The sequence below is a fragment of the Barbatula barbatula genome, assembly GCF_947034865.1.
Source record: "Barbatula barbatula genome assembly, chromosome: 9".
Taxonomy (NCBI): domain Eukaryota; kingdom Metazoa; phylum Chordata; class Actinopteri; order Cypriniformes; family Nemacheilidae; genus Barbatula; species Barbatula barbatula.
Window position 1 is genome coordinate 3,293,362 of NC_136772.1, and position 26,050 is coordinate 3,319,411.

Consider the following 26,050-nt stretch of genomic DNA (forward strand, 5'->3'; position numbering starts at 1 on the left):
TTGCAAAAAATACTATTTTGCAAACCTATTTATATATATTGTTTAGAATTATAGTGTCTTTGACAGTCTCTAAATCTAACTTTGAGGTATGGGCACCAAAGTTTGGTTATAAAATATTAATTTGACTATGATTTCAATCTTTGACATGGCTTTACTCAAACAATATCAAGGTCAAATTTTCACAGAATGTTTTTAGTATGTAGGATGATTTTAGAAAACCAGCCAGCAATAGTAAATCACAAAAAAATACATTAGCTGGGTTTTTACAGAATGGATCAAAAATTTATAATGAGTAGAATAATGACTGAATGATAAAGAAAAAGCCGTTGGTAAGAGCCTTACATAGATAAGAAGTCCCCCAATATTGTTTCGAAAGCTTCTTAGGGTGAGACCTTGTGAAGTTGGCTGATAAAATGCCAAGAGTTCATTTCTTCAAATTCTAGGCAAATGCTTAATTATATATAACACGCTTTGAATGAATTTTCACAGTCTTTAACTATAACATAATTACAAAATTGATGCTATTCCATAGTTTTAAGATTATTATCATTTCTATATGTGGAAATATAATAATAGGGAATGTTGTGTTGTGACTAACACTGGCATATCAAAGTTATTAATTATCTAGAACAGATTGTTTAGATGAGCATTCAGACTTCCTCAGAAGGTTATATTAAGTGTTTTTGTGAAACACGGATTCTCTGAAGTCTCTGTCAGCTCTGCTAATCACAGTGGCCTTTTGCAGGAACACAAACAGGACTCACGGAGGTGAAATCTGAGCACGGCCTCTTCATCAGGATTGTGTTTCAGCGGGCTCCCGGGAGCCTCTGCTCATCACGCACACAAACATGGGATTATGTGCCATAGTAACACGGTATTGCACATGCAGACGTCCCTGTTCTCTCCGCTGTGTTGTTTGGATTTGCCATGAACTGATGCTCAGATATGATCATTAAAATAGCAGAAACATAGTTTCCGCTTTCAGTGTAATGAATTGATGTGATGGGGACCTTTTCCAAACCTAGTGTTCTACCCCACCTAGCTGTCTTCAAAGGAAGATATAGACTCGAATGGAAACTCGGAAGTGACTGATTTGATTTGGCACACGTGTGGATGTTATCGAAAAAATTTATCTCATATTAATGCTCCTTACCTTAAAAGGCTTTTCCAAATGCTGCCTATGTAGACAGTTCACTAGAAACAACAGGATACCTGGAGGAAAAAAAGACAAAAGGAGATGAAAGATATTTCAATTTCAACTAAGTTTAAAGTGAATCAATGGCACTAATGCAAACCGCTTCTAACCATATCCTGTACATATACATACTCAATGTGTTCTCACATTTCATGCGTCGGGCCTGAAGGCCCCTCGACGGAGATGATGGCTGTATAGCCTCCTGAGCCCCATTCACAGCTACAACAGCAGCATCAGCGCCGCCCCCCGCACCTGCTCCCACACGGACCCCTACGTCCCAGGGCTGGGGCCCCTGAGAGCTGCAAGGTGGGAGATGGGATCAGCATCGGTCTCGCAAACTTCTTTCAAGATCCGAAATCCCCTCACCCCCCACACGCCGCATCCTGCATCTCCTTGCATGCACTTGCCGAGTCTATTTGAACCGTGACCTTGGGCACCCCCTGGAACTCTTGCGCTGTGATGTCAGCAGGGGGTCCGGCGGAGGGCAAGCCGAGGGTAGCGGCTCGTTAGCAGGTCCAGGGTCGAGAGCTTCAGGGGCCGGATTAGAGTAATGAGGGAAATGCTGGAGGAAGGAGAGAGAGTGGAGGCTCACCTTAGCATCCATCGATTTCAGGCACTCCAGGAAGGTTGGGAGTGAACACAGCCCCCTAATTTCTGCTAATTATGATGCACTGTTACTTAATACTGGGTGTAATACCGGCGAACAAGAAACAAAGACAGTCGGAAGAAGAGTAAAATAAGAAAATAAATGTGGAAAATATTAAAGGACCATTAAAAATGTTCATTTAATCATTTCTAGATGTAGTGTGGCCATTCCCCATTCCTGTTCAGAAGAATTCAATAAAATTGACCCTCAGAAGCGAAGTCATCCGACAGCAATGTGAAAGACTGAGAGCATGGCAAGACATATTAAAACTGTAATAAAAAAGGTTATCACATAAAAAATAACTTTTTGAACTTTTCATAAATAATACATGCTTAAAAGTGAATGCGAACTTGTTGTTTTTTCAGTATTTGAGGTCCGAAAAAATACTGAGCATCTATTCTGTTATTTTGACCTGTTTCTCTAGTTTTAATTTTCAAACAATACTTTAAATTTGGGAGAAATAAGCTAATCTAAGCACAGGTTATCCCAGATATTTACTTTGACTGCATTTCAACAACGTTCTAATTTGTGTCTATTTTTATTTTTAAAGAAACTAATCTAAGACAAAGGTAACACTTAAAGCATCTTATCTTGTAAAAAAGAGCAACTGAGAAAAAATGTGACATTTTTTGGAAAAAAAGGCTTTCAGGACCCTCAAAAAAGAGTCATTGGCAATCGAATGTAGTATAATTAAATATTTGTGCTTTTCTATATGATGAACTCGAAGAAATGAAGTATTAAATTGAATGCATTGCTATGTTTGAATGCCTGTCGAAAGAAAGAAGCTTAGATTGAGCTAACTTGGCCATGCTATCCAAATGAACTTTGACCCCTTAAATCAATTGGACGATGTTTTACCACTTGGAAGAGTTATTGTAACTCCATGTGTCAGTTTCAAAGTCAAAGTTCTGATATATTGTTATATATTCTTTCAGTGAATGTCCATATACAGTACACAGTTACTAGTATTGACAAATCCATATCAATGCACAACCCTCACCAAAAACCCACATGCTGCAATTGCACAAATAAAGTGAACAGCACAAGACATGGTGTATTTATTCAAGCCTCTCGTTTTTGGCTCACGTTCAGCCGCTGTAAACAACAGACACAGATTTGACCTTTTCAATTGGTTGAGACTGAACTCACGCTGCTTGAGAGCTGTTCGGCAGCGAGGGTGGCAGACAAAAGCTGAACTCACCACCAAAAATCGTTATTACATAGGACGAAGGTTTCGACTCATATTAACAGATGTGCTCTCGTCTATAGATGAGTATCAAGCACTTAAATTAATTCTCAAGAGATTCATGACACAAGGGGATCTTCCCGCTCTTTTATTTTTTTCTCTGCAGGTTTCAGGCAACGTCCCAAGTCTCTCAAAGTCTTCGTGAACCCCACCAGCCACAAGAAAGAGGCGTACAAAATCTACCTGGATGAGGTGGCGCCGCTCTTCAAACTAGCTGATGTACAAGCGGATGTCACCAGTACGTCACACACACACATGCACTGTACAGAAACACTTAGGTTCTGTAGATCCTCTTAGGTTGGGGGTAAAATGCGCGCAGGTGATCTCGGCCCCCCTCGGGCTTCACTGCTGGTCGAAGTGCATTAGCATCTGCCCTCAGGGTCTGTTTGCTCTCAGGATTCATTCCTCAATGCTCAGCATCTCCCTGTAAATGCAAACAAGCTTTACATTGTGCTTAACGCCATTAGGCATTGGCGATAGATCATGGGAAATCAATATTTTAGGGTGAGGAATGTCAAGGTGCCTATGCTAATTCATCATTCGAACAAGCACATAGGTCCAGTTACACAGACACAGTTTATCTTAAGACAGGACTGTGCCTTTGTTGAATTAAGATATTTATGTCGCTTTTATGAAAATGCCTTGGAAGAGTACATTACTGGTGCATCTTGAGAGAAAACAATGGCACTGATATATTTTAAGATATTTCTGGGCAAGTTATATTCAGTTAAGACTGTCATTTTAGTCTGGGAGTAACCTAAAGCCGTGTCTGTGAAACCAGGACTTAAAGTTTAAATGAACGACATTGACCATTTTAATTGTCACCCCTTCCTTACACTTTGCTGCAAACTGACTTTTTGAAGTACAATGTATTACTAGTGGTGGTTTTAAGGCAAGCATGACTGTCTCTAATGTTGGTTTTAAACTTCACGTAACATGTGTGCTATACGATGTTTTCCCCGGACTGATGAGGAAAGAGGTTCATTGTCTTTTTTCTACACAACGTGACTTAAGACAGGTTAAACTCTGCATGCATGTTAAAATGATGAATTCGAAATTCGAATTGATGCATTATGGGTAAACTTAAGCAGGGGAGGGACGTGACAATAAATGGCAAATGATAACTTGGAAACGTGCAATAATCATCCTCTTTTCTTTATCCTCTAATCATAGCTGTTGCTTAGAGACATGAAGTAACCACTCAACAACCCCCCATAACACCCTACTAACCTCATAGCACCACATTAAAAACCAGTCAGAAATTCAGAACACATTTGCGACTACAAAGCAATGCCCTGGTGGTATACCACACTACGTTTTGCACAAATAAGCTGGATAAACACAATCTCACGGCAATTTGTAACTAGTTGCAGAAAAAAATTATGAAACAATTCAAAATTTTAATTCCAGTCCAGAGTCTGTTGATTTCAACCAAATCAAACCTCAGGAGTGACAAAGTCATCCAACAGCAACGTGAAAGACTGACCGCATGACAAGAGGCAATGATACAAATCAAGGTTATCACATTAAAAACAAGTGTGCAAACCAAGAATAAATCCTTTAATGAGAAAACATTTTACAACTATTCAACTCTTATTGCATGAATTCACATACCGATTTGCGGATGTGCAAAACTCGTCTGGGAATTAAGCACGTCTTTTAGTGACTGTGTTTTGCAACATATTTACTGCAGCAAAAACTGTGCACGAGTGTCTTAGTTTGTGATTTGAAAAGAAATCGACAAGTTTGCAACTTCAAATGTACTGATACACACGTGTGGCCAATTTCTACAACTACAAGTTCCACACTCACAGGCGCTCGGTTGTTTCTCACTAAAAATAACTAAATAGGTGTGCAAATATTACAGTCGTATTGCTTAAAAGTGAACACGAACTTGTTTCCTTTGCAGTATTTGAGGTCTGAAACGATACAGAGCGTCTTTCATGCTTCCTCCCCATGAGGGTTGTGTTGGGGATGGACCTTCATGCTAGCGTTTTCTTCTGAAAATGATGCTTTTTGTACTATTCAAATCAAAGTCAAACTTTACTACAGAAGTTGACCTAAATTGATTAGCAGAAAATGTAACAAGATATGAGAACAATAAATCATTATAAAAATAAAATAGAACATAACACATTTATATGCTTCAATATATTCAAAAGCCATAGAATACAAATGTACTTTTGAAGAAAATGGCTGATGAAGGTCCCTAACCTCACATGGAAAGAGAGATATTCCACAATCATCCACATCAACAAGCGAACTTATCACCACCTTCACCATAGTCATGTTTTCCAGTCAGAGTTCGGAAAAGCAACACTTACAATTACTTTATAAAATGTAAAAATCTACTTAAGATCTACTTTTTTAATTTTATACTCAACACAGACACTTATTAACTTTTGATGTTAGAAATAAAAGTAATAACTTTTTTTGTCAGCGGTGTGTTTTTGTTTTTATGTCTGTGTGTGTGTGCGGCACTGGAAGTAGCAGCTGTACAACACTACCGTGGACGGTTCTAAATGCATCTTACACTCATAATGACAGGAGAAGTGTATCCTCCGTCAGAAACCTGACACAGGGGGAGGAACTGCACCCATCTGTTCTAACACAGTACCCCCCCTTCCTTACCCACCTCCAAACAATGACAAGCACACATACACTCCCACCCAAGACCATATACCCACACAGACAAACACAAACCAGCACCACCACACACAGCAGGCGCCCCCTGCTTTTGGAAAGGGAAGTTGGCAATCTGTGCTAATGAATGCGGCTACCTGATTCCAAAAGCCATTTAAACAGTAATAGAATCCGATTCCTGATGATGTGTTCCCGAGGGCAGAGACTGAGAGCTCGAGGTGGAGTCATTAAACAACATTTTACCTAATAGAAATTAAATATGTCATTCTGCCGCTTTGGCCAGGGAGAGGAACGCAGAGCTCGGAGAATATATGTGATCGAATTAGCTCCAGGCTTCATTGAGAGATGCACGGGCAATATTCGGCGACGGTCACGTTCGGAAGCAATTACCGCCTGTAATTCAGAGCGATTTACAGATAACCAACGCTCGTACAGGAAAATGCTATTTTTGGCACTTACATGGTCTATTTAGGAGTCTAATTTAGCATTTTATGTGCAGAGGCTCTGTAGATTAAGCACTGTTTTAATTTTTTAACTAAAACGAATGATCTTTGCAGCTTGGACCTGGAATGGTCAATCGATGTTAGGGAGCTGTGGATGAGGGCCTGGATTGTGGCATTGTTTGATAAGGTCAGAGGCACATGCTCACGGAAGATCACTTTGATTTGAAAGTGCTCCCCCTGAAGGTCAACACTAAGAATTACACTGACATGTAGTCTACCATCACTTTAAGTGTGCATGCTCCTGGCACAAATATCATTTCAATAATAAACGTTACACTGGGCATTTGTGGAAAACAACCCTCAGATAAAATAAATCCGTATATTAAAACGTTACACTAGTAAAGCATTTAAATCTAAACATTTTGGGAAATATATTCAAATAGAAATGTGATCAAATCAAAATGAAAATGTTCACAATTGTGTGCACAATCCTTGTCGAGCTGGTACCAGGGACAGCCAGGCGTGTCACAATACCCATGTTTTGTGTGAATTGCGAAGCACGTTCTTTAACGACAAAAAACACATCCATCTGCAAGTGTCACATCAGCCACGGTGAACCCTTTGATGGGTGGTCACAGCTGGGACCCGCTTCATTGCAGAGGTGCCCCAGAAAATGCTAAGTGGGACACGGGCGTGCACAATGCCATCTGCGATGTGCCACCCCTTTCCCCCCCGCATTCAGTGGCATTTTTCTGTGCCATACAGGCCGGTTTATACCACGTGAAGCCAAAACAAAATCGCTGTAAGGAGACATTTCTGGAGTTTGAAAAGTAGTAAGCTGAATCAAAATTCTATCCAGAAAGGATTTTTAGGCATTGAAATTCATGCGGGAATAAAGACTGGTAGGTAAGCGTTCATTTCTAACACGCTTTGTTTTGTTCTCCGAGCGTACCCCTCCCTATCCTAGAATCGTGCCTTTATCAAATCCTCTTGACCCCTGACCTGCTTGACCTTGTACGGTACATCACTGTATTATTATGTAAACGGCAAATCACTCCGACCTTATTTTGAACTTCCTAAACAAGCCGAACACAAGAGCGGCAGCCCTGTTCGACCAGCACTCATATTCTTGATTAAATATGCAAACAGCAAGCAAGAATAAATTTTGCTTTACAGCCAGGACCATATGTTCTACCGTCGCCATTTGCCAAAGCCTGGAAACGGGTACTAAAGGCAGTTTGGAGTGCTTTCTCTTTTTAAAAACATTAACTCTTTCTCTTCCACAGTCACTGAAAGAAAAGGCCACGCTCTCTCCGTCCTGAAAGACTGTAGCTTGGACGACTATGATGGGTATGTATACTGCACATCTGTATTGTTGTAAAAAACACATTTTGTATATTTGATTCAGACATATTTCAGCAGTGAGTTATATACTTAACACAGGAAATCTACATTCATAAAAAATGGTATTGATAAAAGTTTTTGTTCACACTTCTACTGTAGCAGTGTGATTTTGAGACTATGAATCAGAAATGCTAATAAAGGATGTGCTGAACCACAATTTAAGGAAAACTTGAATTAAAATGTGGGATTTTTGGGCTCTGTGATGAGAGTGATAGTCAAAATCAGATGTCAGCTCATCCGGTCTATCCGCATGTCACCACGGCTGTCTCAAGGTGATATTTAGGCTTAAATGGATAGTTGAAATTGAAAAGATCCCTTTTCTCTCCCTTATATCATTCTAAACCTCTATGACTTTCCTTCTTCTGCAGAATACAAATGAAGATATTTTGAACAATACTGGTAAACAAAACAACTTTGGATACTTGACTTCCATTGCAAGGACACAAAACCACTGAGCCATTTTTCCAAATATCTCCTTTTGTGTTCCACGAAATAAAAAGTCCCATAAAGGTTTTTAGTTTTCCACAAGGGTGAATAAATGATTACAATACATTTTTTTGGGTAAACCATAAATGAATAATAGGTACATTTTTACCAAATGAGCAGTAATACTTTGATTGGAGCGACGTGCCGTGGGGCCTAGCGCGAAGCTCTCCGGTAGAGCAGGTCTCTCCGGTGCGGCTCGGCAGGTGGCTCCTTAATTACCTGCTATGGAAGCAGTGATGAAGTACCACCATCCAGTCGACCGCAGGCACGGGGCATCGCTTACACCAAATCGTACAGTCTCTCTCTCTCCGTGTGCACCAGTACTTCTCACAATTAGCTCCTCTTAAATATCTCCGGCCTCGGCTTAACGCTCATCCGTTACTGCCGCCCCACTGTTCGGCTGCATCCTTTGGGCTTGGCGGGAGGGGACGTGCTGGGTCTGGCGCAGTGGTCTTTGATTAAAAACACAGCGTGCGGGTTCATGGTGGTGACAGAGGGACAAGGGCAAACATCGAGTGAAGAAGTGTTGAATGATGATTCATTTATACAGTGTAATGATGTTGAGAAGGCTTGTATCGAGGGGTAAGGTTAGAGAAAGTAAAGACATCAGGCTCTGCTAGAAATTTGAGGTGGAGGTTTACTTTGTAAGGGGATGGAGTTTGCTTCGGATGTCTTTGTCAACAAAGGGTTGAGGATCACAGAGTTTGATATTAGGTCGGGTTTTGGGTTCAAAGGTCAAACAGATCTGCTTTGTCCTGGCTGGCTATGGGTCTGTATAGAACAGGTAGAGCGTGTTGTGCAAAAGAAAGTCAAACAGGTTTGGAATGACACTTGGGTGAGTAAATGATGAAGAATTTTCAGTTTTAGGTGATCTCTTTAATGAAGTAATGATAACTATTAGCACCTAATGTATAATTGCTCTTTGTATGACACATCGCTTATTGCTCCCCGAACTCTTTGTAAGTCGCTTTGGATAAAAGCGTCTGCTAAATGACTACATGTTAATGTAATGTTAAGTAATGATAACTAAGGTGTTTTTTATGATCAGCACTAGTATTAAATACGATTTGGTTTTACATTGCATCTTATACACATACGATGATAGAATTCACAATTGTTAATAGATTTTCCTTTCCCCCGTACCGCACAGCAATAATTCTCAACAAGATAACAATTTCCACATCAGTCATGAGCTGTCCATGCATTCCAATTTCACAGGCTTATTCTTTATTGAGGATTTATAAAGCTGATGCTCCGACGACTTTGTTGAAATTTCATTTGTGTCTGCGTGACAAATCACTGAGGATATCTAAGCTACTTAACCCAGCGGCAAAAAGAGGCAAAAAGATCACTTATTCTGTTGCTTGCCAAACGGGATAATCTTGGAGCATGAAAATACTACTGTATTGTCAGTACTATGTAAGCTCAAGTGGCCAACAAAGTTGACTTCAGATGAAATGTACACAGTGAAATACGTACGTGAAAAAGTGAATTCGGTACCAGTTTACGTACTCGACTGTTGTTTAAAAACTGTACGACATACATTCTTCCTTCCGTGGTACACAGATCTAGATGTTAAAGCATGTTAGTAGCTGACGACCTCGAGTCACTGTTCACTTTCAACGCCTGGAAAAACAGCGGATAGAAAGTCGGATGGGTTTGAAATGAAAGAAGTGTAAGCAAAGGATGACATCATTTTATTTTTCAGATAAACTAAGCCTTTAAATCGTTGCAGCAATCAAACATCACAAAATGTCAAAGGCTTGAGTATGACAAATCAAAGTGTGAATGCATGTAATAAAGTGAAGTGAATTTCACAGATGCCCCGTGATGAATGTGTAGGGATCAGTGAGCACTGCGTAGGGATCCTATGAAATAGTACGCCGCTGCAGTATGTTCTCCTTTTTTCACACAGTAGGAGGCCTGAATAACTCCAAACACTCTTTCTTAACAGGCAATCATTCATAACTTTTGTAAAAAGTAACATTTTCTGTTCACGCGCAAAATAATAAACCACAGAACTTGAGAACTTTAGCATGTTTTCTCAGGGTGAACGTTATATATCTAATGTCAGCTGATTTTGCATTGCATTAAATAGTCGAGAGCTTGTTAAGAACGAATCATGAGGTGTTTTAACACAGAGAGAAACTCACCATCTTCAACACCTCAGCAAAAGCCCTAGAAATCTGACTCTGCCTTTCCGTTTTTCCCTTCAGAGGAAACGTGTTATCGCTCTCGAAAGAAAGGCCGACTCAATCCCCTCGCCCTCATTCCTCTGAACTCCATTAATTAACCTCAGAAGATTTCATTCGGCGAAGGTAATACCGATCACACGTTTTTTTCATTCATAGATCATAACTCATTAATTACTTCTGCAATCTGATGCTTCTCTCAGTTGAAATGAAACGCTGCTATTTCGGTGGCGTCTCACGTGAACGCGCACACAATAGATGTTAAAGTGGATGGATGCAATTATTCCCCTCACACATTTACGTTAATTGTCAGCACCTTGAATGGAAAGACCTTATTCGTGCAGTTTTTCCCGGCATCACGTTGGCTGCTGATAGGAAGGAAATGAGACAAGTGTCACAAAATCTGAAGTACTTTGCTTTAGTTCTCCTTGTCAACATACTATGTCCAGTCCACAGCCAATAAATTCAACTGAAAGTTACTTTTCGAAAAAGTCACTTTGATTCTGTAGGTGTACTATATATACTAAATAAGAGAGACACTGTGTGTTATCCCAACAGTGTTGACATAAGTCAACATGAAGCAGAGCTTTGGCTCGACCCCGTCCGTCACGCCTGTAAAGCTTTGCTTTGTGTCGTGTGTTTGGTGAGGCCTCTCGGTTTGAGCTTCAGCCGCTGAAGATAAGGCACAATCTAGGACAGAAGAACCTGTCTGTGCTTTTTCCAGGTGTCAGACGGTTAGTCGTGCTTACTGTTTCATTAATAACCCAAAGGTGAGCAGGTTAGCTTTGATTTATCCTTATTTACTTTATGCTGATTTACGTTTTGGTAGATTGTAGGGAAGACAAGGGCTTGTCATTTGTCACAGTGAATGTTTCTCTTTAAAGTCATCTTCACACACATACACATTGTGTTTAAATGGTTGATGGTGACTTTACATAGATAAAACACTTTACGACTGTACAAACTGTATTCTAGAATCATAAATCTACATTTGTACATTTAGAGTGGTTACACTGTATATGAAGAGTTAATAGATCATTTAGTTTTTAAAACTATGTTTTTTTATTTGTGATATGTTTTATGGTTTAATTGTATTAGTTAGCTGAGTTATTATTACTAAAATGCAGTTTAATGGATATTAATTGGAATGCACAATAAAAAAACATTAAATTAAATAAAGACCGAAACCCTTTTTATGTATACAAAAAATACACGGTATTGAGTCAAAACTTTAAAGTTACTGATATATACTCATAGCAGCAATGTCATCATGTGACAACTTACCCCAATCCCATCTACAATGGATCAACACATCATGTGCACATTTTTATCCCAAACACCTGTGACTGCAAGGTCACAGAACTCATTTTGAGAGTGCTACGATCAGTGGCAGTTATGTCTGCTAAACAAATCTATTTGTGAGATTGTACAGTATTGCTAAAGGGCATTTCTGAATTAAATGTAATCAGCTTTAGTCGGCTGTGTTCATTTATTAGTAATGTGCTTAAAGCAGATTAGTGGGCTCAGCCCGTTTTTAATGATTTATTCTTCTGGTGAGATCTGACAGATTTTCAGCCATTCTTTAAAAAAGGACATTTCCCCAATTAGAATACACAGCCTATCTCCCTCTAGACACTTCCATAGTTTAATCTACGGCTCAATACAATGTAATGGGAACGATGATTTCCATTAATTGAAATGGATTCCTCTAATAGAGAATTGCTGGCTCGGAATTTATAATCATATTAAGGAAATCCTGAATGTTAACTATGCCATTTTTGCAGTTGTAATCTTTATATTAAAATCAAGTCAATTAAATAGGCTCTGGTCCAAAATCTATAAGCTTTCTTGCTGTCTACTGCCTATGTACTGTAGCTAGCAGACGTTCAAGTAAGCCAGCAAACTAAAATGGAACCGATTTGCTATTTTCCACATGATGAAAATACACAGCACGTGTAAATATAATATTTTATTAATACATTTTTATTTTTATATATATTAACGATTGCCTTATCAATGAAAGTTGCTTCCCAAATACGATCCTGCCCCCCTACGAAACAAAATATTTGGGAAAACCCTTTGAAAATATAATGCAATTTAATAAGTAATTTCCATAAAATCACATGCTCGATTTACGAAAGCAGCAATATATGTATCATTGACTATTTTGTAATATGTATTGAATCCTTTAAAATATATTGTATGTATGATACTATGCTATTCTTTGCATAAATCGTCTATGTATACCACACAAATCCTGTGTTCCTGTAGCTTTAAGGTCATGGGTTTGATTCCAGAGCACACACATAGAAATAAAATGTATGTATTTTAAGCCACTTTTGATAAAAGTGTCTGCCAAATGCACAAACGTAAATGTAAACATAGTATGCCTGCGATGCCTTAAAATACCGCCTACATACTGTAGGCTTTGGAATGACGCCATATTGTTCACTCAACAATTACACTATTAAACGTGTTAATCGTGAACTTCCATATGGACTTACATTCACGCACATATGAACGAATAACAACCTCATGTACATGTGGGTTAGCCAGCCTTTGGCCATGATGTTGGGTCACATGACTCACCGCCCATGCATTGGCTCTCTGTCATTCACTCTAGAGTGGTGTGTGTTGGGGGAGATGGCTCGGTGGCTGAGGTGGCCCACGGGTTGCTTCTCCGGGCCCAGATGGACGCTGGGAGGGACACAGACTCCATCTTCACGCCTGTCCAAGCAGCACTTCCTCTCGGCATTATACCAGCAGGTGAGGATCAAGGGTGGCGCCTTTTGTACTTCCGCAGCTGTCCCCAGTACAGCCCAAAACTTACAGCACCTCTCTGGACCTACATTTCTTTCAAAAAGATGGAGCAAGTTATTGTATTTAAAGAATTTTATTTGCTCAGTTCAAATATGTTCAAAAATCCTGTTTTTTTATTGCGCATTGCAATATCAATCAGAATGCAGTGGAGTTGTTTAAAAACAATATATTATTAAAGTAATATAACAAAAAATATTAACACAAAAAAACACGAGTTATCGTTTTTTTTTGGTCAAATGTTGCATTTGGCACCGCATGTGCACCTTAAGACCAATGGCATGCTTTAAAATGAGGGCTCAGTTTTGGTTGTGGTGCATTGTAAATAATTCAGTTCAATTCGAAAGGTTTATGGTCTATACCTACACAGGCATACCTTCACAATGCAATATAAAACTATAAAATGCAGAAAACTATCAAATTCAAAACTATATGATTAATCTTAAAACCTGTTAAAGATTCATCTGAAAATCTGTTTTCTTACACCTGGCCTTTTTCACCAAAGTTGGATTTGATTGTATTTGATCTGAAGCAGAAAATCACAGTCGCTCTCTGCCTGTAAATCATTTCGCGTGTTGGGTTGCCAGGTTTGTAGCTTAAAGTATAGGCAAACAGGCTGAAATCACTTACATCACTTTTATGCAAACAAAAAACAACATAAAACTTAAAATTGATAATCACCGGATGTCAAAATATGACTGGTAGTAAAAACAAGATAATCTACAGCAACAGCCTTCTGGGTAAAGCAAGCAACATTTTATATTTCACTTCTGCACTGAAACAATCAGAGGAGCGCTGCCAATTAAAAATCGAACCCCGTCGTAATTTGTGTCTCCAATTTCTCCGCTGTCAGAATGATTTAGTTTGATTGTGTTCTGAAACGCATCTAGCGAAAACAAACAAGCAGCTCATAACAGCGGCAAGCGAGTGTATCATTATCAAATTGATTTAATCACAGTCAGGCCTCTCTGAACGGCCCGCTCGCACACCCAGCTAATTGCCTTTAAGAGTCTAAACTGGAACATCCTGGATTCGACTCTCCTCAGCTGCCTTTGAAACAAACTCCACCGGCCTTGAATCAGAGACCTGGGGCCTCGTGTATTGTCCAGGACTAACGGTAACGCGGCAGAGCTGACCTCACTACACTGCCAAGCTCGGGGGAAGAGGATGGGAGAGCAGGATAGAGGGGTAAGGCAATGTGAGGTGGGCCCGGGCCCTAATTTTCTGGCCAAGAGATTGACCTTCACTTGTCATTTCAGGCACAGCAAAATGGAGTGCTGTTGTTAGGAGCAATGGAAGCCCTCCAACTCTGTACCCACAGCAAACTGACCGTACCGAGGTCACGCTTTCTCTTCATTAGTACCCAGTCCCGGGGGAGTATTCGTAAACAGTTTCCTTTCACCGATGCAGAGGGACAAAAAACGCCACCCCGCCCCTGCCGTTCTTGCGCACAGGTTTGAAAGTGTGGTCGGGTCGATCCTCAGTCAAATCTCACTCTTTGTTACCAAAAACACTCATTTTACAGCATCAATCGCAGTGATTAAGCACTAGTCATTAGCATGTACACATCAATAAAATATGCATGAAATGCCGCCATATAGAGGCAACATTGATGTCTAATTAGCCTGGTTAAAAAAAACAAGTTTCTGTCTGACATTTTAAATGATAAAACAAAACAAAGATTACGTTTTATTCTCAAATATAGCTAACTCTAAAGAGCTTTCCAAATGCATTATTTAAACCTTTCGGAGTAAACAAGCATCGCACTGCCCCGACCAATTAAAGGCTTTCTCTAAGCGCAATGGTATATGCTCCCCGGTATGTATGGCATATAAATTGCAGGCTTCTAATTAATTTGCCCGCTTTTAAGGGTTTCTGGGGGACTGTTAATTTCTTTGATATTCCAGGCAAAGAACCAAAATGTTGGTGCAGTTTCCGCGAGACTCTTAGACATGCTTGACTAGCGAGTCGTTGCATCACATTCATCTGCCTGGATGAGGGAGACATTAACTGCCTTATGAATATTCATGCTGTCTGCTTAATTAAGTTAATTGTTCTGCAGAAGTGCTCGTACTTCCAAGGACATTTTTTCTCTCAACCCCCCTCTACGTCTCTCTCTCAAATCCCCCTTCCTTTCTTGCGTCCCCCCGTCTGTATAACTGGGCTCTAGCATCATTCTTCACCAGGTTCTGGAATGGAGATGTGTAATATATGGACGACGTTGGCACAGGCTGTTGCTCTGAGTCTTGCGGGAGAGGCAGATGCACGTTTGAAATGTAGTGTTAACGCACGACGGCATGATACAGACACCAGCTAACGACAAAAGAACAATGCCAAGCAGAATACGCATCCATTGTCTAATGCGTAGCGTCGAAGAGTTTGCTGAACCTCAGGTGGGCTTAACCATTGATGCGGTGATCTCAAAATCTTTGCTGGAAATGGTAATTTTAGTATTCGGATAATGAGTTTTTAATATCACACTCGCTGAGACTGTTAAGCAGACCACATTCATTATGAGATTGCTTTTAATTGGCAGTACATCAAGCTTTATAAAACAGTTTACTACCCACTAAAACCCTTCAGAACAAAAAATCAAATAGCTTCCTGTTGATGAGAGGAAGTTAGATCAGCCAAAATCTTGGTCCAAAATCTAGTGATCTACCTACATAAATATACAGAATTTTAAAAGTGGCATATCTCATGTTAATCTTGAGTACTTACAGAATACGCACCCTTCAAATATCTGTAGAGTCTTCAGTTTGATCACATTGATAAAAGACAGATAAAGCTATACGACTATTTCCGAAAATATATGACGCGTGCGGAGGGGATTTCCAACAAAACACAGACATATTAATTAGTTTCTCTTACCGTGTGCGGATCATGCACATGTCGGACACATGTGTTAGCACTGGGACTGTGCTATCAGTTTCAAACGATCTCCAAATCCAGCGTTATAGCCACCGTTTATACAACATCCATCCCTAAAATGCCGTGAACTAACAAACACACCTCAACATCTCTCACTATTGCAAGAGGCACGAGCTGCAGGCCCACAGCGCAGCCAATCTTGATGGTAAGCGGGTCTTCCTATCGCTCGTCGGTTGACGCGTGGGCGGGCTATTTCTTTCGCCATGCCATGGACATGCTTTTCTGGGAGAATTGCCCATTAAGGAACTAAGAAAAGTTGTTACGAAACGGAAAAGAAACTCAGAAACTTACATGTACGCTGAGGGAGTGTATCGAGCACAGAAATACTTCGTCATGTGTCTAAGTTGATCATGTCAAGCATGAGAAGACATGTTTGACATTGTTAAGATGTCAGAATGCATGAAACACCATTGCACATCCCCTTTAAGGATTATATTGCGTGGTCCCAAACCAAAGGAAAATGTCCCTTGTTTTTACATGTTTCAGTATGCACATAGTCTATTTGAGTATGGGAAAAAATTATGGATTTGGGTCATTTTGAGGAGAATAGTTCTTAATGAAATCTTAAATATTGTCTTTTGAGTGTAAATCTGAGCTCAGTTTGTGACATTGTTGAGATCTCTTCTGAAGCTCTAATGGAGACATTGGTGAGATTTCTGGGTCTTTATCTCAGGAGTTACAAGAGACTTCAGTAAAAAGTTACATTTGCTCTCCTTTTAATCTATTTGATGTCTAGGAGAAATACTTGAGATTTTAAAGAGATCTAATTGATGATATTTCTTTATTGTATAGAAATGTATAGACAAACTGCATGTTTCCAAGTTGCATGTATTCTGCTAGTGATGGCAATGGGGGAAATGTTAATAGCCGTAACATGTTTTGTAAATATGATTAAAAAGTAATAAAAAACTTGCCATGTATTTAGCTAAAAGGTCAGACCTATCACCGTAAGTTTCCATTTTAGATAGAATGCTGTCTCTAAAGAAAAGTTGTTCATGTAGACAACAGACAACAAGGCATGTCACTCGGTTTTGGGACAGAGCCATCATGAGGTGAGATATCTCAGTACGTCAGTCAGACAGTGCCATAGAGCCCAGGCTCAGAGACTGGCTTTTTGTTGAATTCATCACAACATATGGAAACTCCCAGAGAGGCCAGGAAGCTCAGATGATACTCATGTATGAGGGAGGTCGACGTTACCAGTGACCAAGTAGGTGGGAAGTGGCACGCATACTCGTAACCAAATTTATTCGGAGCGTGAGAGCGTGTGTCCAGCACTGTAGGCCTGGCCGCATCTTCAGAGAGGATCTGTCTGATCCAACACCTTCGTCCTGTTCTCATTTACAGACATTTGCTTTCGCTCCCTGTTGATCTGAGCCATCGCACTTGCCAGATAACGGCATGAAAGGAAATGCCTGCTCACCCGACAAGGACAAACCTCTCTGTGCTGTTTGTCTCTGGTAGTAATCAGTAGAAATACACACACACCTGTTTTCCCATCGCAAGCTGCCAGGAAGGTAAACCGTCATAATTGGCACAAGGAGATATTAACTTAAATTAATGCTCTTTAACAAAGTCCTCATCCTGTAATGATTAACTCTATCTCATCCATTAGATAGACTGAGCTCATGTGGATTTTAAAGTAACATGTCCCAATTCACACACTGTCCGTCCTAAATAGAGAGCATTTATGAGGGATCCTAAAACCGCCTCTCTCTCTCTTTCTAAGAAATTGAAAGAAATTTGAAATTCTTGGACATTTAAAACACATTTATTTGTTAACTAATATGAGTCGAGACTCAAAAACCTTGATAAATTGTATCTGCCAAATAAAAAGGTCTTGCTTAAATTCTCAAAAGTATGACCTAATTTTACCATTTAGTATACCGTTTTTAAAAAGTAGACAGCATTAGAGGATAGAGGACTGGAGGTTACATCTAGTAGACACATTTTAATTGAATTCATGGCCTGATGTTGCTCTGAAAGTAAAACACAATGAAGGATTGTGCGTTTTGTAGGAAACAAAGACTTTCCAGGGACACTTTCTGTTTTTTCACATACAGTAGCATATTATGAAGTCTTATAGATGGTCATGTTTAAATTCAATTCTGAACACTTTCTTGATTGTATTACTAGTTTGTGGGCTTCAGGACCAATGTTGCAATGGTCTACATAAAGAAACCGACTAGATGGTTTCAAAGCAACAACATTAACAAACGTTAATGCGCATGCTTGCTTTTGTGACCCAAATGTAATTTACGGTACAAATCCACCAAAAATAGAGTCTCTGTAGATAAATTACATCAGCAAGCAAGTTAAAAGTATGTCTAGTATTATTTTATATTAATAACAATTATTATTATTTACAGAAGAACTGTTACTTGGCAAAACTGAAGTTACACGATCCCTTCAAAAAGTTAAACATTTTAGTTAGTTTATTTAATACAATTATAATACAATACAATATTTATTTAAATTAATATTATAAATAAATAAATTAAATTTAAAGTGATATTATTAGCCACTAGCCGGACTGATCAACAAACACACACCGGAAGTTAACTTCGGGTCAGGCGTGTACCTCCAATGAAACCGTCTATAATTCGAGCATAAGGGCATAGATTCTGATGTGATTGGTAAAACACAAATTAAAAGGACAGTCAGGACCAGATGCTAAAGAACATTAATATGCAGGAAAGGTAGTCTGTGATAATAAAGCAAAGCTACATTTTTCCATTTTTCTGTAGCCAGGCTTAATAGAATCTCATCACTCAGCGAGTGTAAACAGTGTCTGTGCGGAGATACACACTATAGCAAACATCATCAGACCATATGCCGCTGCATTCAGATGGTCTGATAACAACAGAAACTACGACAAAAGTCTTTATCACAAAATCACCTACACGGATAACAGAACTCATCCAAATAAAAAGCCTGCTTGATTATGTAATGCATACGTCTGTTTAAAGGAAGTTTAACCACAAATTATTATAAACTTACCCATATGTTGTTTTAAAATGTTTAGATTTTTTCTGTATAACACAAAACTTTTGATAGACCTTTAAACATCTCTTTGATATAATAATCTTAAAAAGCATTATAGATGGTTTCAATGACAACAACAAAAACAACTGTTATGTGGCCCGAATTAACTTCTGCTAGACCTCCGCAAAGAATCAATAACTGTTGAATAGCTTTAATGCAACACTATTAATAAAATATTCATTTAAATTTATATGAATTAAACAAAAATTCTTATATAGGCCGGAAGCTAATTTAGGACCAGGCGTGTGCATCTATAAAAGTAGCCCACGCGACTTTTGCACTAATTCCAATTCTTCTAAAATGATAAAAAATGAAGAATGTAACTTTTTGGCTGTTAAATGTGTTTTATTTTCCTCAATAGGTTCTACTGATGTGGTGGCATGCTCAATATATGGAAAAAGACACGCTGTGACATCAGCGTTGCACATTATCATGGGTATGTGGTTTATTTGTTTCACACACGTGTGCACACACATGCATGAACTTCTAGCATTCTCTGTCCTTACAGCTTCCTCTCTGTTAACAGTAAGGGCCTCGAGGAGCCTTGGGACTTCACAGAGCAAAATATACATGATATTAATATGTAAATGGGAATTGTATTTACTTTTCAATTCCGCCGAGTTGTGTGTGCCGGGGCAATCGTCTCATTTTTACCCTCTGGAAGTCTCTCCATCTTTGGTGCATCCCTACAGCAGATCGAGCCGTGGCTTTCTGTAATCTGCTGTTTAATTAGAGTGCACAGAATGTTGTTATGGGGGTTGAGAAAAGACAAACCCCCCGCGTGGGCTCTGCCTCTCCAGCTTCGGAGATCACGGTTAACAGGTCCCATGAAACGAGAGGCAGTCCCAGGAGAGGTGGCGATACGTCTGTCGTCAATCACTCATACAGTCACTGCGCCCGTGAATGCTGAGCGTCTTTGATGTGGCCGTGGGCCGTGAGTTTGGAAGTGTTACTTTTGGTTGGCAGCGAGTGCTGTACGGTACCGTCCGCCATTGGGCTGTCTGTGCGTGAGGCGTTTTTTTTTAAGTTATCACCAATATGTCTGGGCCATTGTGTCGACTGTGCAAGCTCTCCTGGGTTTAGCTTAACAGACAAGCGGATTTGGCTTGTGTCAGGGGATTACACACATGAGCTAAGCTCGAATCCTAAAAAAAGAAAAAGAATATTACATACTTGCCAAAATTTTGCTTTACAGCTGAATTGCAAATGGGATGAACACGATCAGACGCGTACAATAGAATTATCATACGACTGTGTTAATGAGATTCTTTGTTAAGCGATGCATTGTTTCATTATTCTATCAGGATTACTAATAAATCACTATTTGCTGATAGTTTTTATCATGAAGATCTTAGTTGTGGTGAAGTTAAAATTCTGTTTTTTATACAGTTCACAGTTCAAGAGTGAACTCGAAGAGATAAGTTTAAAAAAACTTACGGGGAAGAGACACAAAACAACATATTTGTTACAATTTCTTTACCGTTATGCCGTTCAAAACCTTAAAAAAATGTCACAGTGGGTTTGTGTCCACACAGTGGAAGTCAACGGAGGACAATTTTGTTTGGTTACCTTATTCAAAATATCTTCTTTTGTGTTCTGCAGAAGAAAGTCACACAGGTTTGGAATGACATGAGGGTCAGAAAAAGATGAAAAAACTATCCTATTTAGGTAGTTTTTAACCATTTTATGACGTGGCTGGGTCGTATGAATTCGTACAATGCGAATCATACAACAATGTCAGATTCTAAGAAAAAAGCAACATTCACTAAAAGTGAAACTTATTGCTCCCTGAACTCTTTGTTATTCGCTTTGGATGAAAGCATCTGCTAAATGACTAAATGTTAATATAAATGTACAAATGAGATTCACACATACTCATACAAATATAATTTTGCATACGTTTCTGACATTAATAGTCCATATTATTACACCTTGTCTACACTGGACAGAAGACATTATAAATGTAAATTTTGTCCACACTGGAATCGATACAGCGCGACATTCCAATTAAAACAAGCCGTGAGTCGTGTTACATGACTATATTTCATGACTCCAGAAGACTTTTAATAGATGTTTGACATTTTTGGAAAAAATAATATTTTACTAAATTTATAGCTTTTCAATCAAATAGAGAAATAAAGATATACTGTACATACAAATATTGTCAAGTCCAGTTTAATATCACTGTTATGAAGCAATAATCTTCATTGTTCTTGACATCTGACGTGGTACATTAGGGGCGATTTACATTTCGTGTCTAAAACCGTATGGAAAACGCAAGCCGCAATGCTTTCTCTTGTCACATGACCCGGTCCCGCAGTGTGTAAAGTTGAAATATTTCCATCTCGATGTGGCGCCGACGCGCCTAGAAATATTAGCCCGCTGCGTGTCTACATTTAAAATAACAAACTTGAAGATGTATAGCCCCTTAATAGGCACCAATTATTAGTTATCAAGTTGAAGTGAATAGAGAGTTCTCTTTCTGTTCCTCACACAAAGCTCTTCACATAACTTCATATGACCTGGCATATAAAAATACAATGATGATGAAATAATGTCAAAATTACATTTTTAAGAAGGCCTACTGTGTAACAACATAAACAAATTGATGTGGCCCAAACAAAACTACCGGTAGACCTCTGCAAAGAATCAACAACCTTTGAGTAGTTAATTTTTTTTTAAATACCATAAAATCTTAATGTAAATTAATATTGATAAAAAATTCATCTAAAATAAATTGTTATATTATAACCAAACACAGACCGGAAGTTAACTATGAGCCAGGCGTGTGCTTCCAATGAAACCATCTACAGTAAATGGCTGCCAATCATTTATCAACAACACTAAAATCAGATCACTAACCCTCAAAACTGGTGTGCCTAAAACTCTCTGGTCCATTTCTGTTTTCACTCGGCTCCACACTGGGACGATTAACCCCAAACTGACCCCTCACGTGTGAGAGAATGCATCTCATCATTAAATCTTAATAATTGAGCCATATGGTAGTGTAACTCATAGCTTTTGACAAAAAGGAGGTGTGTGTTTGAAGAACAAGTGTTGAGTTTCTTTTGTTCGCCGTGATTGGCACCGACTCGGAGCGCGCGCTATCTCAGCAGGAACGTTGAGAAACGTCCTCGTACCGCCATGATTAATTGCTCCATCAAACATCTCGGCTCTCGGTACGAACCGCTGAGCTAAGTGTGGGCATTCGTTTGAACAAAAGACGAAACATTCCGACACGTAACATTAGCCATCTTACAGTATGTTAACCAAACGGAACGCAAACTATTTCTTCATTAAATGTCGGGCTTTTGTCGCTGTGAGGCATCAACGGCGCATAAGACACCTGACACGAATGAGCGCGTAATGTCTATTTAGGAGGGCCAATATAGGGCTTGTTCATTTCTAATTAAGCAATATTTACGCATGTGAATAAGGCCAACTGGCGGGATTTGGAGGGATCAGATGAATTATTCATGAGCAGGGAGAGCGCGTGCACGTGGAGAAAGAAGGTCATGAATGTGGTGGGCTGTGGGAACTGAACCAAACCAATGGACCACCAGATCCACAGTCATTTCATTTTGACTCTGACATATGCAGTGAATTAGCTGGAGAGATGTCACACGGACACTTGATAGATGGTTTTATTGTTACTCGACCAGAATTACATTGTTGGTATACATTAATATTTGTTATAATCTTAAATATAATAGAACGCACAAATCTATTCATTAAAAAACAACACAAATTTTGTACTAAACCTTTGTTTTGTGAATAGTGGGTGCCACATACCATAATGGTGCAAGGTTTCATTTAAAGGTAAGATTCAAAGTGAAATTTGGGTGATCGCTCCCTTTAATTTGATAGAACACCAAATATTGGGTAACATAGGGAATACAGTCAATAGTACTTCCATCAAACTACATTGGTGTCTAGGTTGGTAGCTCACTAGATTAGAACAAAACTAGTCTACATTTTTACCATGGTCTTACCACGTGCACCTCTTTTGTCACAGTCTATGTGGTAACTCCACGTAACAGTGCTGTTCTTCTGTTCCAGGACACCGTCAGCCTGTGGACGTGTGCAGTTTCAGCTCTATGGGTCGACTGGTGAGGTTCGGTTTCTCTGCCATGTTTGGTTTCGGTGGGCGGATGCTTGCACTGGCAGAGAGACACCGCTGGATGCCACCCAGCCAGCGTCGCGAGTTCGCTCTCATTAAAACACTGGCAAACCTCAAGTAAGCGGACTCTCTCTGTTTTTTATGTGAGCCGTAGCATTCTCTCATCCGGTGGGCTCCAAGGGACTGGCTGGTGCTCCATCAAATCTGGGATTAGTGTCAGACCGGCCTGGCATGGAACACATGGGCACTCTCTCCTAGAAATATCCCTCTTCTTATCATAACACGCCATCTAACGCGTTTGTTCTCTCTCCCGGTTTTTCTTCCCAACCAACCGATGATGCCCAATGAAGACCCGAAGACTGTGAACTGTCCTTCATCACTAGCGGCGGAACCGAGGATCAGAGGCTGGCTAAAGAGCATTTTTTAAGGTTTTCTCTCCCATTATCCAAATTTCAGCGTAATTATTTGCATTTTATTTGAAATAAACGGCCCCCTGGCTAATTGGCCATTGGAATGAAATCAAAATGCAGGAAATGATGAAGGTCACAGAACTGATGGTAATAAACCAGACTGCCCCACACTGTGAGGAACCCGTACAAATCTACTCTATTATTATTAAAATGCACATTATGATTATGCACTAAAGTGTTATTTTCTTCACAGAGATGAGCTAAACAGAGATGAAGACGACATTTGTGAGTATTGCTAGATTAAGAAAAAATATCTGAAATTAAAGCCGTGTCTGCATCACTGGGCAGCAAATACTGTCGACTAACAATGGCTTCACTTAAAAAAAGAAACGTCCTCTAGGGAGAGTTTATGGTATTAAAAACCAAACCCTCCATTGGGTCGCAATCACATATTAGCATGTGCTTGTCTTAATGGAGACCGAGTCATTTTTACATAGGAAACTATGCCTATATTTAACATGCGGTGAGTCATGACAACCACAACAGAACAAATTAATGTGTGATAGTTCTTTGACACAACAGCTCAAGCAAGAAAAACAAAGAAATGTGTATCTGTAGCTCATTTGATTGAGCATTTTGTTAGCAATGCAAAGATCAGAGGTTTGATTTCCAATGGAAACACTTATAGATACAAATGCACAACTTGAATCCAGTTGCTTCGATAACTTCAGATAAAAGCTGCGTTAAATGTTATGCACTTGGTAATATTGATAATATTCTTAAATAAATTAAAACTAGTCTTGTTGCTGTAAAAAAATTGCTGCTGTTGTTGTTGCTAGTCGAGAACCATCAGATTTGAGGCGCGAAACGAATTGTCCTAAATATACATACTATGGCCAAAGGTATTGGGACGCCCCCTTGTAACACGCTCCAATAAATCCGTACCATATTAAAGAATTTTATTTCCATATTTGTTGCAACAGTTTCGGAAGGGGCTTTTCCTAGTCCCACATGTTTGAGTCATTGGGGTGATGAATGCTTGACTCAAAGATATTCAGCTGGGTTCAGGTCTGGGCTTTATACAGATCAGTCAAGTTCTTCAAAGCTACAATGAATGGATTATATCACTGTATATACAGTACTATGTACCTAATACACACTATATTCTCTTGCAGGTGAGGATGGCTCCTGGCAGACCAGACAGGGTCTCTATTTAAACATCAGTATCATGGCTATTCCCTGCCTGTGCTCCATGGCCCCTCGAGGCCTGGCACCAAACACCAGGTAACAAAAATAACGCAAATGTTGCATCCTCAATCCAATTTTGGGTTTTAAAATGTCTTAACCTTTGATCCATCTATTTAAGCACAGCCCTCAATCCGTTAATCCGTTTTAGCGCCCTAAAAGTAAGAAGCGCTCAGTAAATGATGTCAATCCTGAGACCAGGTCAGTGTGTCAACAACACGTAAGGCCGACTGGCCTTTCCTGGCTTGTTCCGTGCGTGGAGATGGGCAAAGCAAGCCAGTCTTATCCAGAACACGGGAATCAGTGGTTGGGTCAGACTCTTAAGGTCAAAGCCACCTAACTGGACTAATCAGCACATAATAACTCTGATTAAAGGGACTGGTCGGATAGATTTAAGGGTCGAGCATCTGTGCACGGGCCTATGAGTGTTCAACATCCCCCCTCGTTCCTCCCGCTTGGCTTCTCGTAAAGCACTGCGTTTGGCTTGTAAAATTTTAGTTTTTCCTAATATCCATTGATGCAAAAATTACATTTCATCTTCATGTTAACAGGTCATACAATGCGAAATATTTTTTTTTACTTCGTCTGAGTTCAATGGGTGCAGATTCCATATGGTTCTCCTATTTATACTTTATATCTTGCATTTACATTGTCACCTTAGAAATAGAACAGTCGGTGTGAAGCGCATCCATTCATAGACCCGTGGCAAAAGAGTTTAATGAAATAAACAATCCTCATGTATGTCGAACCGTCTATGTAATAAAAAGCTGGTCATAATGTTTGGCGTGCGAACACATAGTTATCTCTATACATGACAATCATGCACTATTAATGTGACTCATCTTTCCCGTCCACCACAGGGTGAATAATGGCAGCATGGCACTGATAACTGTCGGCAATGCCTCCAGGTCGGAGTTCATCAAGCACTTGAAAAGATACAGCAGCACAAACAATCAGGTGAGGTCACCTGTAAAAAAAGACACGTCAACCCAACAAGCACGGGAAATCCAGCCCACGCAAATGGAGTTAGCAACCTCCACGGCTTAAGAGGAATTAGCGCACTGTCAAGTCAAATTAGTCGTTGATTATCAGCTTCCCACAAAACACTTTTAGGCTAATGCAGATTAGCCTGTTTTAGCGCTGGTCTCTTCTTTTTCCTAAGCAATCCAATCTAGATCTGTTTGTTAGTCCACATTTTAAAAATAGTCTGTGTAGGTTGAGGCGCTG

At 39.6% G+C, this 26,050-nt stretch overlaps 1 protein-coding gene across 1 annotated transcript in view; it reads left to right on the forward strand.

The window, feature by feature from the left end:
- Positions 1 to 26,050, forward strand: part of cerkl (CERK like autophagy regulator) — a 46,738-nt gene that overhangs the window by 17,860 nt on the left and 2,828 nt on the right. The window contains exons 3-11 of the mRNA XM_079464316.1: positions 3,194 to 3,325; positions 7,460 to 7,523; positions 12,879 to 13,021; positions 19,410 to 19,484; positions 23,108 to 23,285; positions 23,519 to 23,596; positions 23,832 to 23,863; positions 24,754 to 24,862; positions 25,684 to 25,780. Coding sequence (XP_079320442.1) covers positions 3,194 to 3,325; positions 7,460 to 7,523; positions 12,879 to 13,021; positions 19,410 to 19,484; positions 23,108 to 23,285; positions 23,519 to 23,596; positions 23,832 to 23,863; positions 24,754 to 24,862; positions 25,684 to 25,780 — 908 coding nt within the window. The remainder of the gene's footprint in view (positions 1 to 3,193; positions 3,326 to 7,459; positions 7,524 to 12,878; positions 13,022 to 19,409; positions 19,485 to 23,107; positions 23,286 to 23,518; positions 23,597 to 23,831; positions 23,864 to 24,753; positions 24,863 to 25,683; positions 25,781 to 26,050) is intronic.